This window comes from Amphiura filiformis, chromosome 12, assembly GCF_039555335.1.
Source record: "Amphiura filiformis chromosome 12, Afil_fr2py, whole genome shotgun sequence".
Classification (NCBI taxonomy): domain Eukaryota; kingdom Metazoa; phylum Echinodermata; class Ophiuroidea; order Amphilepidida; family Amphiuridae; genus Amphiura; species Amphiura filiformis.
Window position 1 is genome coordinate 49,449,838 of NC_092639.1, and position 13,155 is coordinate 49,462,992.

The window sequence follows — 13,155 nt, forward strand, 5'->3', positions numbered from 1 at the left end:
ATTCGGTCTTAGGTGCGCTGATGACAAGGCCTAGATCTGCTGCTGCTGTTGCAGTCCTAGTAAGTTGTGACTGGGCCCGGGCTATAGAAGATTCCAACAGGGCAATATCATCAGCAAAATCCAGGTCATTCAGCATCCTAGCAGGATACCTGCTTGACCGACGTGGGTAGGTAACAATTCCAGCATCAATTCCAGAAGTTGATTTCTTCAGGAGGTAGTCTACCAGGATAATGAACAGGAATGGTGCCAACACATCACCCTGAAGCACTACAGTTGTTACTTGGAAAGGCTCTGAGATACTTCCATCTACCATAACGGCACTATTGGAGTCCTTGTAGAGCACCTGGATGGCATTGACCACAACCTTTGGTATTCCATAATGCCGCAACACCGAGAACATGACGGACCTGTTGATGGAGTCGAAGGCTTTTTTGAAGTCCACAAAAGTGACTGTCAAGGGAAGTTGGTACTCCTTGAAGCCTTCCATGATCCTCCTCAAAATGTGTATTTGCTGAGCACAGCTTCGACCTGATCTAAAGCCAGCCTGGTTGCTTCTCAGTAAGGGATCAATGTGAGGTCGAATCCTGTTCAGAAGGATCTTGTTGTACACTTTTGCGGCAATGGACATAAGCGAGATACCACAGTAGTTTGTCATGAGAGAGAGGTCGCCTTTCTTTGGTAGAGGAATGATGACATTTGTGACCCATTGACGTGGCGGTGTCAGCGTTGAGAATACTTCCATACAGAATTTGAGAATCATATCAATCATGCTATCCCCTCCTCCCTGAAGGGCTTCAGCAGTTATAGCACAGTCCAATGCTGCTGCCTTGTTGGTCTTCATGACTGCTATTGCTTCGACTACTTCTTCACGAGTTGGGGGCTCAGTGATAATAGGAAGATCTTCAACATAATAAGGTCCTCCCATAAGGTGTTCAATGTGTGAATGTTCTTTTATTACGCAGTAAAAAAAAGCCAAAAGCTTGAAAACAGATTGAATACAAGTTTAAGTCTGCATGTCAAGCAAAGTCGTTTTAATAATACAAAACAAATACTGTAAAAATACCTTACGATGCGTACGCATACTCAATGAGTATAATTCATTATATCGGGTACAGTAAGGATAACCTTAAGTTTTATAAGATTCATGAAAAATACTATGAATGAAATCAGTTTCGAATATTATTCAGATTGTGTATTTATATGAATTGGCTAACGAGTTGCCTAATATTAACCGTATGTAATATCAGGTTAATCACCGATATATATTTTCATTAAACTGCACTTTGTACGTACAATTGACTTCACCGAAAACAGACACACTCTGACATAAATCCCTTCATGAGGGTGTAAATGATACGTCACTTAAACTAAACATAAAGTCCGATTTACACCGGAAGTGGTACCCATGCCCTTAATCAAACAATTTGGTAGATCTGTAATGAGTTATTCACAGTCGCAGGGTACACATAGAACCAACGGTCCAGAGATCAGAACTTTTCAATTGGTATGCTAAGAAAATACAGTGTCAGTCATGGAGTCGAATAGAATTGCTATAGGCGCCGGGCTTATATTCCTATTTCTCGGACTACTCGTAGGATTCTTAATAGGATGGTTTAGTAAACCAACTCTCGAGTTACCAGAGTCATACAAGAATGCCATTTCTGATGAAGACCCACAAATTAGTGAGAGACTTTTGGCGGCAATGGACCCTACTAATATCAGGAACAGTCTCGAGTAAGTGAGCAATTTGAATTTTTGTTTGATTTTCAATCTTGTGAAAGTGAACAAATGTTTCGTTTTTATCTTGTCTAGGTGAAAAAAATGTGTGAAAACCCCGCAGAAAATCTTAGACCTTTAACATGTTTAAGCGCCCATATACCAGTTCATGTCCATACTGCAGTATCATAGAGCATATTCTCGACTCGAAAGCTCTCGAAGTGAATTACGATACTGACTTGGCGCTTATGAACTGATAAGTAATTCCACTCATCATATATTACTCTTTGGGAGAAGAATATTTACTCAGTACAGATTGTTGTGTCGAGTTTGGTTGTATATCTTCAAAGCGTGTCCATTGGTATTTAATAAGTCAGCTAAATTGAAACATTTGTTAAAGCAACAATGTGTGATTTGCATAAAGAATAGATTCCTATTTAAATGTTTCTTTTCACTGATCACATTATCCCCTTTTAATTTTGAGCCAAACAAATGAGGTTTAACCAAGAAAATTGCGATTTCATTCCAGCACCTTCAATGCATGTACTACACTCGCCGATCGTATTACATGTAATACTGCACAGAGCATCACGCTCGACGTGTGTACACATAAGCTGGCATCCACGGGACATGTTAGCAAGCACTTGATCGATGAACTCTGAATAAAATCGGATCTCCTCGGTTTTAATATAAAAGTTAAATTTTACTGTTATTAAAGCACTTCAGGCTTAGTCTTTTACGTGGTATTTTAGTACACCACTGGGCATTATAATTATGCAAAAAGTAGAAACCCGAGTAGAATTGAGGGCGTCGCTGTGAAGAAAATCATACATTTATCATACTGCAGTTACTGTCCGTTTTCCTATACACAATACACAGTGCTCTTTCCCATTGACGCGTGACCTCTACAAATAGCCTACGTTAAAAGTATGGGGATATGCCTAGTTAACGTCGCTGTGTGAAAAATAACCGGCCAATATTAAAAGTACTCTTCTAAAATTCTAGACAATATAGTTTTGTAACATGTCCTAAATTTTTAGCTAATTTAGATATTTGGAAATATGCGTACTTTGGTGTTTTAGTTAATGTTATAGGTAATAGTACATTGCCTAGTTAACGTCGCTGTGTGAAAAATAACCGGCCAATATTAAAAGTACTCTTCTAAAATTCTAGACAATATAGTTTTGTAACATGTCCTAAATTTTTAGCTAATTTAGATGTTTGGAAATATGCGTACTTTGGTGTTTTAGGAAGGATATGTAAACGACAGATAACACCAAAAAATATGAAGAAATTATTTCCAAACCGTGTTAAGTCTGCAAACCACTATGTTTCTCATTTTCAAGAACGCTGGTTAACAATAAGCACGTATTGTCTCATTTCGTAAACAAAGACCACACAGAATTGTTCTCTAGCGCTCGCTTTATAATCGTTCACCCAACTGAAAGTGTAATCCCAGCTCATTGCTCCATTGTACGTGTAAAGCAGACACATATGTTGTGTGTATTTAACCAGAGAAGATATGATTTAATCAGTTGAGCTGTTTTCAATGAGTGTTATCTTGGTTTAATAGCTTTTAATGGGGTTTAAGTCCTGCAAAGGTCGAGTTGAATTCTACTGTAGACATGACTGCATCATGTATGGCTTTAAAATATACACCCTCAAATCCTTTGAGCAGTTAGCACGCTTCTATCAAATCTCATCCTATGCGTCTCTGATGTTAGTGGTGAATACCGTGTAATGGGCTATTCCATTTAAAATCCACACCACCCCTGTGGATGATTTAGCTTAAGTCCCCCACAGAGGGAGTATGAGTTTCATACAGAATAGAGATTTGAGTAACTTCCATTTGAAATACTCACTCCAGTTGTGGAAGATATTGGTAAAGTCATAATACGGGGGGAGTACATATATGAGTTTCAAAATGATTAACCCTGACCAATTACATTTGAAAAACATACTTCCCCTGTGGAAGATATTTCCAAAATCTTCCACAGAGGTAGTGTGGATTTCAACTTGAATAGCCCATTTTAACCTGTCTTCATTTGACATATCATTGTGTCTGAGTTATAGTACAGTTTGATTGCTTTTCTTTGAACTGTTTCAGTACCTTAACCGTTTTAAAGGGGCATTTCCTGATTTTAGCATACTCGTTTTAGGGTATGGTTCAATAGAAATCTGCGAAGAATTACAATTGATTCAAACGTGAAATTTGCGAATTACGCATAATTGCATTTATACTCACAAAAAAATTCTTGTCATTTGATCGGCTATGATGTTTTGCTGTTTTAAGAGTTAGCTTCAAAATAAATTAGGCAAACTTTCCTGGGTCAAAATATTTTTAGACCAACTAACTAACACAAGGACTTAGAAATATTGGGCTAATCATTTATTTGGCCAACATTTAACGGGACACCGTATAATTGGCCAAGGTAGATGGATTATTTTGGACAGTGCTAAGAGTATCATTTTTAAACCTTATTATTATTATTATTATTATTATTATAACATATTTATAAAGCGCATAAACGTAAAAAACATCTCAATGCGCTAACAAGCAAAATGACAAAAGCAACAAAGAAAGAGTACTCATTACATTGCAAAATAAATAATGTGGGAAAAACATGACATAAGTTAATCAAGGAAAACAATTCTGTACAGGTGGGTTTTTAGCTGTGATTTAAATTGAGCAAGATTGGGTGATTTGCGGATCTGTTCCGGGAGGGCGTTCCACAGTATTGGGGCGGCAACAGCAAAAGCCCGTTCACCATATGTCTTTGTTCGGGAACGGACAATTTGCAGATGGTCATTGGGGCGCACATTACCTGACCTAAGGCTACGAGGTGGAATATAAAGGGTGATCAATTCAGACAAGTATGGAGGAGCAATACCGTGGAACGCTTTGTGTGTTAGGAGGAGGATTTTGAATTGGATTCTTTCCTCAATTGGGAGCCAGTGAAGTTGGTCGCGAAGAATTGGAGTTATGTGGTCCCGCTTTTTTGTAAGAGAAATTAGACGAGCGGCCATGTTTTGGATTCTTTGAAGTTTGTTAATATCTTTCTGTGGGAGACCATGGAGGAGTGAATTGCAATGATCAAGCCTGCTGATGACAAAAGCCTGGATGAGTTTGTGAGTGGAGTCCGGGTCAAGGTATTTGCGCAGCTTCCCAATCTTGCTCAATGCAAATGTAGCGCCGCGGCACAAGTTATTGACATGCTTTTCCATCCTAAGATGTTGATCAAGAACTGCACCAAGATTTCTCACTTGGGGTGTAGGATTGACAGCAGCATCACCCACACTAATAGAAGGCAATTGACGAGGTATTGCAAAACGAGAAGTGAAATGAATAATTTCTGTTTTGCTATCATTTAAAACAAGAAAATTAGAGGACATCCATGTTTTTATGTCCTTGACACAATTCTCAATTTTCTCTATAGCGCTGTCCTGATTTTTGACATTGAAACTGATATACAGTTGAGAATCATCAGCAAACTTCATACAGGAGAGTCCATGAGCAGTAATTATGCTCTCCAGGGGGGCAGTATAGAGAATAAAACAAATGGGACCACACACCGACCCCTGTGGCATACCATAATCTATCTTTCATAAGTTTTCAAAGTAGTGATGTGCTAAGCAAGTTTTCAAAGTATATGATTTGTAGAATGAACTTTTGCAAAACATTTTTGGAGGTTGATCGACCAACAATATCTAGTCTACCCTTAATACAGGGCTTTTGACTTAACCACTGGCAGGCTATGTTAGCACATCACTAAATAAGGTGCCAAAATCTGAATTGTTATAATATTTAGGATCCTCCGAATGAGCAAATCGCTGATAGATCTTTTGGTCACTCACAAAATGATAATTTGAACTCAGGTTCTTGATATCCGAGACATTTAAACACGGACTTGTGGTATTACTTTGAGTTCTGCTTGCATAAGAAGAATGAGCAAAGGCTTAACATTTTACTACCGATTTGTAGTTGTTCAGAATCGTTACCTTCGATTATGCGTACCTTATATTATATTCGCTTTGTTTGTTTTGTTGCAATGCAAACAGCATTTTTATTAACATTTCAAATTATATTCGACCCACTGTATAAAATATTGCACATATCTCTCTACTCCTGTGTTTGCTTGTAGGAGTTCATGTGCAGTTCTTTATTTTTTCTCACACACCATGAAAGCTCTATATGCAAAGCTTGAATGTCAACACGGGCCGGGGCTCACTTCAATATAAAATGGATATAGGTGAACGGCTAACACTTTCACAGTATAAAAGGGGCATTCGGTCACGTGAGAGCAAAATATTTTTTAAAAAATGGGGTCATTGGGTGAGAACATGGTTTTTGGCATTCGGTGAGAGCAAAATTTACATGGTCATTGGGTGAGAGATGGTCCTACCTAGAGTAGGGGGCATAGGGTGATAATATGACCTTTTTTATAAATGGGATACGGTCCTATAAGACTTTGGTGAGAGCCAAAAGAAGCCTCAAACATTGAATTTATAATTGTAAATGGTTTCAAATAGCTTTATTATTTCAAAATCTATTGATTTGATTTTCTAATTGAAAAATAAGGATCTTTGGGTGACAGATGGAACTGAAAAATAAGGGGTCTTTGGTGGACAGATGGAACTTAAAAGTAACCCGGTTTGGGTGAGAGATGGAACTGAAAAATAAGGGGTCTTTTAGTTATAGTCGATGGCTATATTGTTAAACAAGACCCACTATAGCAACTATTTTAAACTGTTGCGATTTGGTAGTTCACAGCATCTTGCGAATGGTAATGAGTTTTGGAAAAAATTGCATTGATCAATTCATAGCGAGTGTATTAGAGAATTCAAATATCACAGATATACTTTTGTAGGTCCTGTGGTCCTTGAGTTAAGTTATAAAGAGGGCTGAAACAACAACAACAGCAATTTTGTAAAACGTTAACAACAATAAATCGAGCAAGTTTTCAAAGTATATGATTTGTAGAATGAACTGTTGCAAAACATCAAAGTGTTATTTTTCAACAATATATTGATTTAGATAATGAAAATGATTTTTTGACTGCTTCAACCAACAGTGCCTAGCGTACCCTTAATTAGGCACTGGAACGATCGAATTCGATGTTGAAATTAGCAACATTTTTAGTTATACCTTATCACTTCATATAAGGAAGAATTTGTTCAAATCCTATTGTTAAACTTAGGTGTGAAATTTAGGCTTCTGGTGTAAAATTTTCGATTTTCACAGGCTTCAACTTGCCCCTTAAGCTTTTTAGGGGTCAACGTTTTTGCTTTTCAAAGTAACATATAATTTGCTAATGAAAGATATTCCCCAACTTTCTAAAGTTTCGGTTTTGACCAGCCGTAAAGTCGGCAATTTGTCTCTGAGTTGCAGTGTAAAATGTGCATGTAGGTCGTATTCATAGGTACCTCAAGTTGGTGCTACACGTATCTCATTTTGCTACTAGTGCCAGTCAAACACCTTTTAAACCAATCTATAATCCTATTGTTGGAGAGGATAATAAGCTTCTACTTATGTCTGTAGAATTCTTAAATAACTCTAGTCTTTGTTTGCTTTAGTTAAATCCTGTTCAAGTGGTGGGTTACAAAGCATTGTATTTTATCTAGGTATGCATAACCAATAATTAACAATGAGAGGACATTCCTGAACCTCGTTGACTTGGGGATGGTTTGAAATTACCGCCAATTATGACTGTTTGATATTTATTACCAGCAATGTGGAAAAAGAGACACATGTAGAACCGAAATAAGGTACCATTTTGTTGAAGGAGCAAAGTTCAATAAACCAATACCCCGCTTCTGGATATCGTTTGAAGTCAAATGATATACCATTTTATAGCTTATGATATATATTTTCTAAACACGAAATAAAACAAAATTGATCGGGCCGACTTTTACGGCTGGCTTGTGGTGGACGCTCACATACTTATTAGAATGAAGTACTGGTTGGACATTTTGCCAGTCGCAAGTGAAAAAATTTGAAATCAAAACGTAACATAATTATAGACCCACACGAAGTGCCTTACAGAAGTGGGAAATATCTTCCTTTAGCGAACTATATTAGTTTGAAACGCATAAAAAATAATAATTCCGAAAAAAGCTCACAGGGGAAGTTAAGGCCTATAAAAATAAAAAAATCTCACACTAAAAGGATCACACCACTAAATCAAGTTCCAATTCTTTTGTGTGTTAAAAGGTACCTAAGAATTCACAATTTTCTCATGGTTTAAACGTCATCGTTTATTCCAAATACAATTTTTCTAAAAGTTTATGATATATTTTACCCTAAAACTACAATTTTTGTGGTAGTTGAGTGGGTCGATTTTTTGCAGTGGTGCATCGAACATGATGTAAACCATAACAAACTCTACAGTACAGCGTCTCAATGCTGTGACATCATTTGGTGAACATGGTGAATGGAACAAAAAACACCTTCCTAATATTTCAGAATTGTAATGTTTTTAATATTTTTATGCTTAGATACTGAGAAAAACATGCACAGAGCACAACTATCACAAAAATGGGCACATCAGCCTTCATTCCAAGCTTTTTTCTCCATTTTAATGCAGCAGGTATGGTCGGCGAATGGAAACACTGGTTGTTATTTCTTCAGTCAGATAGGATTGGGCCTGATTTAGTGGATATTTTTAAAAGGTTATATCCAAGCACTATACTATGTTTTAAACTGACATTACTGAAGAAAAAAAAAACTGTGTTTTAAAGTTGCATTTAAGGCCTACTTAAAAAACTAAACTAAAAGTAATTTACACAATACTCTGTCATGTCTATAATATTTTTCATTCATTTAAAGCTATCAAATTACAGGAGCATGGTGGTCGAGCGGAACAGGCTCCGACTCATAATCGAAAGGTTGCGGGTTCGAGCCCCGGCGACACCATCGTGTTGTACCCTTGAGTAAGACATCTCGATTACTCCTCTCTACTCAGGTGTATAAATGGGTACATGATGCAGTCATGTCTACAGTAGAATTCACCACGACCTTTGCAGGACTTAAACCCCATTAAAAGCTATTAAACCAAGATAACACTCATGGAAAACAGCTCAACGGATTACACCAGATCTTCTCTGGTTAAATCCACACTACACATGTTTCTGTTTTACCTGTGCAATGAGCAATGAGCTAGTATTATAGTTTCAGTTGTGCTTTTGTTTACGAAATGAGACAATAGTCTGCTTATTGTTAACCAGCGTTCTTGAAAATGAGAAGCATAATGGTTTGCAGACTTAACACGGTTTGGAAATAATTTCTTCATATTGCTTGGTGTTATCTGTCGTTTACATATCCTTCCTAAAACACAAAAGTGCGAATATTTCCAAACACCTAAATTAGCTAACAATTTAGGACATGTTACAAAACTATATGTTCTATATAGAATTTCAGAGAATACTTTAAATATTGGCCGGTTATTTTTTACACAGTGACGTTAACAAGGCAATGTCCTATTACTAAACACCAAAGTGCGAATATTTCCAAACACCTAAATTAGCTAAAAATTTAGGACATGTTACAAAACTATATTTTCTAGAATTTTGGCCGGTTATTTTTCACACAGTGACGTTAACTATACTTCTAACATACACTACTTGTAGAGGTCACGCGTCAATTGTGAGAGCTCTGTGTATTGTGTATAGGCAAACGGACAGTAACTGCAGTATGACCAGCATTCTTAAATGCTGGGAAGGTAACATACTTGCTGTGGAGGAGGTGTGGCGATCCTCCACAGCCACATTTCAGGATGGAGTCGCCTAATCGCTAACGAAAGAGAGATGGGCACTCCATCCTGTAAAAAGTTCAGGTTCGACTCCTTTAACTTTACCTTACCTTAAAGCTAAACATCTCAAAAAAGTAACTAACCCCCTTAAATATTGGCCATTATTCACAAACGGGCGATTGTATCCACAAATCTGTAAAATGCGTTGGAAGCAGAATTTATTTCTGCACATTTTGACACCTCATTTGTAGCAATTGACTAACTATTAACGTCACAGCGTACATTTAAATCAATGCAACCCAAGATTTGAAAGTTGCAGTAAATTCTCTTGATTTGTAATCAGTATAATGGAAGGAAATCTGTGTAATGATAATCTGAGTGTTTTTGTATTGTTGTAAGTGCAACTTTCAAATCTGAACCTTACTACATTAAAATGACCGGTGTTTTATTGTTTTTCAAATGAGCTGTCAAAATGCGCAGAAATAAATTCTGCTTCCAACGCATTTTACAGATCTGTAATACAATAGCACGTTTTTGAATAATTGCCCAAAATTAAGGGGGTTAGTTACTTTTTTTAGATGTTTATTACATAATATACTACACATGGTGATAGATATTGAAAAGAATGCACATGCCTTGCAAGCAACAGCATCTGCAAGCAATAACTGGTCATGTAAAATAATAGTTTCATAAAATCCATATTGAGGCCCTCTTATTATTAAATAACGGTTTTGTTTAGTAACTTCTTTAAATCTGATCAAAATATAAATACCACCAAACTACTGTATAGTATATAAACACACACGGAGCTTGTTCCGATATTTAATCAGCAGTAAATAAATATGGAACAGACTGTTTCAATATGAATGAAAGGTGTGAGGTGTAATAGGTTAACCCGTTGTAACAATAATAATAAATGTGAGATAAGAAACTGTCCCCGATATGGGTGAAGATTTATCTTAATTTTGTTCCGTGTCTATATATCGTTATATTGTGTCATAATTGTATGTGAATATTTAGGTAACGTGACAACAATTAATACGCTGTACCCATGATGCATTCAGAATGAGAAAATGAACCGGGAGAGTACCCCGTCCTTCGGAGAGGGACGTTAACCAACTTGCAGTCAGTCGAGTGCATGTCAAAGTAATTATCTGCACTGTGCTGGACATGTATATCGCAGTTAACATCAAACTGAGTAAGAGTAACCCCGACTGTCCCATTTGTCGTTTTTGGTTGGAATTTCATTACTCCTTGGGTAATAAGAAATGGACAGTTATTCAAAAGTTGGCCGAACTTGTTTATCGTGTGTTTATCTATTCTGATATCAAAATACAAAAGCATAGATCTTTGGACCTACCTGTCCCAGAAGCTCCAAATGACACATAGAATTGTTTACAAATGTTGGCTTTTTGAATATTTGTATAAAGTTCCGGTAGAGATTATAGTGGCAATTAACATAATTGATATTATGTAAGTGTTTGGTTGGTTAATTCTGTTCATATGCTATAGATAGTGAGAACCAATCAGAGCACACGTTAGTAAATTATTAGCCGTGCGTAAATTTTGTAGAATAGAGACCTTGCGAATGAAGTTACTTTAACTTTAAGTTTAACGTCTAGAGGATTATAGAGGATTATGTATTCAAAACCAAGGTGGTTTTGAATACATAATCCTCTATAATCCTCTAGACGTTAAAGTTAAAGTTAAAGTAACTTCATTTCGCAAGGTCTCTATTTACACGGGCGCGCACTCCGAGTAGTACGCACAGTGCTTTCGGACGCGTTCATTTTACTTGCGGGTTGATGAGTTTATATTTGCTTGCATTACCCAACATTTTAGTGATAATTTTGTTATAAAAGTAGCAAAAATCACTGATTTTTTTCTCGTGTAAGAAATATGTTAATATAATGCGTATCACTTGTTGCTCGAGAAATTGTACAAAATAATGCACTTGGTGTGCGATGTTGATACGTCTAATGCATCCCCCCCCCCCCTTCGCTTCATTACAACCTATCTTTATGATAACCAATGAACATAAAGATAATGGTAATCGAGTATTAAAATAGTGAATATTCTCAGTCATCCAGACGTTAAAATCCCAAAGTTTTGAATTAAATATTTTACTGGAAGTTACTTTTACAGCTTGCAACGTTGCGTCTGATCCGACTTCGTAAGGCAACTGACCCGCTGGCACATGACCAGTCCAGTGGGTCAGTTGGCTGATGAAGTCTGATCAAAATCAGACTTCATCAGCCAACTGACCCAACTGTAAAAGTTCCAGTTACAGATTTAATTCAAAACTTTGTGGTAATGAGTGTTCATAACAAAAAGAAGTGCAACCAACCATAAGCAGACTTTTTGCAAAGACATGGACATGAGTTCATATCCCATCACATGACGTTTGGCACTCCTCTGAATTAACTTGTTTGGGGGAGTTGGCCATTCTTCCCGCAAAGTATTATGCCGGTACCTATTTACATACCTGGGTGAAGAGAGACAATACAGGTTAAAGGTCTTGTCTAATAATAATAATAATTATTATTATTATTATTATTATTATTATTATTATTATTGTTGTTGTTTATGAGAAAGGTTTTTAACACAAGTCTCCACATACATAAATGACAGCCAGTGAAAAAATTTCACTGACTATCCAGGATTTGAACCTGGGACCTTCGGATCACCGGACCGATGCTCTACCAACTGAGCTAATGAGTCAGATGGAGAAGAGCAGTGATGTTATTATCTATAGGCCTTCAGTTCAACAATTGTTATTGTTGTTGTTGTTGTTGTCGTTGTTGTTGTTGTTGTTGTTGTTAATGTTGATGCTTTTATTTTTAGTATAATTATTTAAAGTTTTTTGAAACAGGAATAACCAGTCAGTATGTTCATGAATTGATTGATTCCTACAGATACCTGACTAATGATCCTCACGTTGCTGGAACAATAGAGAGTTACCAACAAGCGCAATGGGTGAAACAACAATGGTTAGACCAAGGGCTGGATTCAGCAGAAATTATAGCATACAAAGTGTTGCTTTCGTATCCATCAGATGTACCGGGGGAAGAAAACAGGGTATGGAGTAAAGTACAAAAAAATGAACTCCTCGCCATTAATGATTAAAATAAGTGAAGAAACTTCTAATCTTCGATGGCTTTATTCTCTCGAATTAAACCGACATGTGGAACGGGCGATCTTAGGACATTTAACGTATTCTAGACATCAAAATATTGAAATTCTGTTCTCTAGATCAAATAATTATGGTATCTTACTAAAGGAGTATTTCGTGATCCTAGCATCCTCTTTTTATGACATTTTCAGTAGATATTAAGCTTAATAAGCTTATTACCAAAATTTCAGTTGATTCCGGCTTTACGTTTGCTTGTTAATATGCATGATTACGTGTATTACACTGCTCCATGGTTAATGTGTCATAATTTCATTCCCGTATACGTAATTCAACGATATTTTTGCTAAGCGAATTAATCTGCAAGACATTTTTTACATAAACATTGTCTTTGTACATTTGAATTCATTATACAGGTGCAACTTCTGAATAATGATGGCTCCGTGGAATTCGAATCTCAGCTTAAGGAAAAACCTTTGGATCCAAAGGGAATGACAGCAGGTTATTGCCGCCATTCAACGCGTATTCTGCCAAAGGAGAAATAACGGTACATACTGCAGT

The 13,155-nt window shown here is 36.7% G+C and overlaps 1 protein-coding gene across 1 annotated transcript; it reads left to right on the forward strand.

The window, feature by feature from the left end:
* The first annotated feature begins 1,531 nt into the window (after window positions 1-1,531).
* On the forward strand, window positions 1,532-13,139 carry LOC140166881 (glutamate carboxypeptidase 2-like). The gene is made up of 3 exons (XM_072190367.1): window positions 1,532-1,734; window positions 12,380-12,542; window positions 13,011-13,139. The coding sequence occupies exons 1-3, from the start codon at window positions 1,532-1,534 to the stop codon at window positions 13,137-13,139; spliced, it is 495 nt and encodes a 164-aa protein (XP_072046468.1).
* The last annotated feature ends 16 nt before the right edge of the window (window positions 13,140-13,155 follow it).

Bases quoted from the DNA above. Each gene is read 5' to 3' on its own strand.
- LOC140166881 (XM_072190367.1), top strand. From the start codon at position 1,532: ATGGAGTCGAATAGAATTGCTATAGGCGCCGGGCTTATATTCCTATTT. The intron at 1,735-12,379 runs GTAAGTGAGCAA...TGATTCCTACAG, and splicing joins AATATCAGGAACAGTCTCGA to ATACCTGACTAATGATCCTC. The intron at 12,543-13,010 runs GTATGGAGTAAA...TTCATTATACAG, and splicing joins TACCGGGGGAAGAAAACAGG to GTGCAACTTCTGAATAATGA.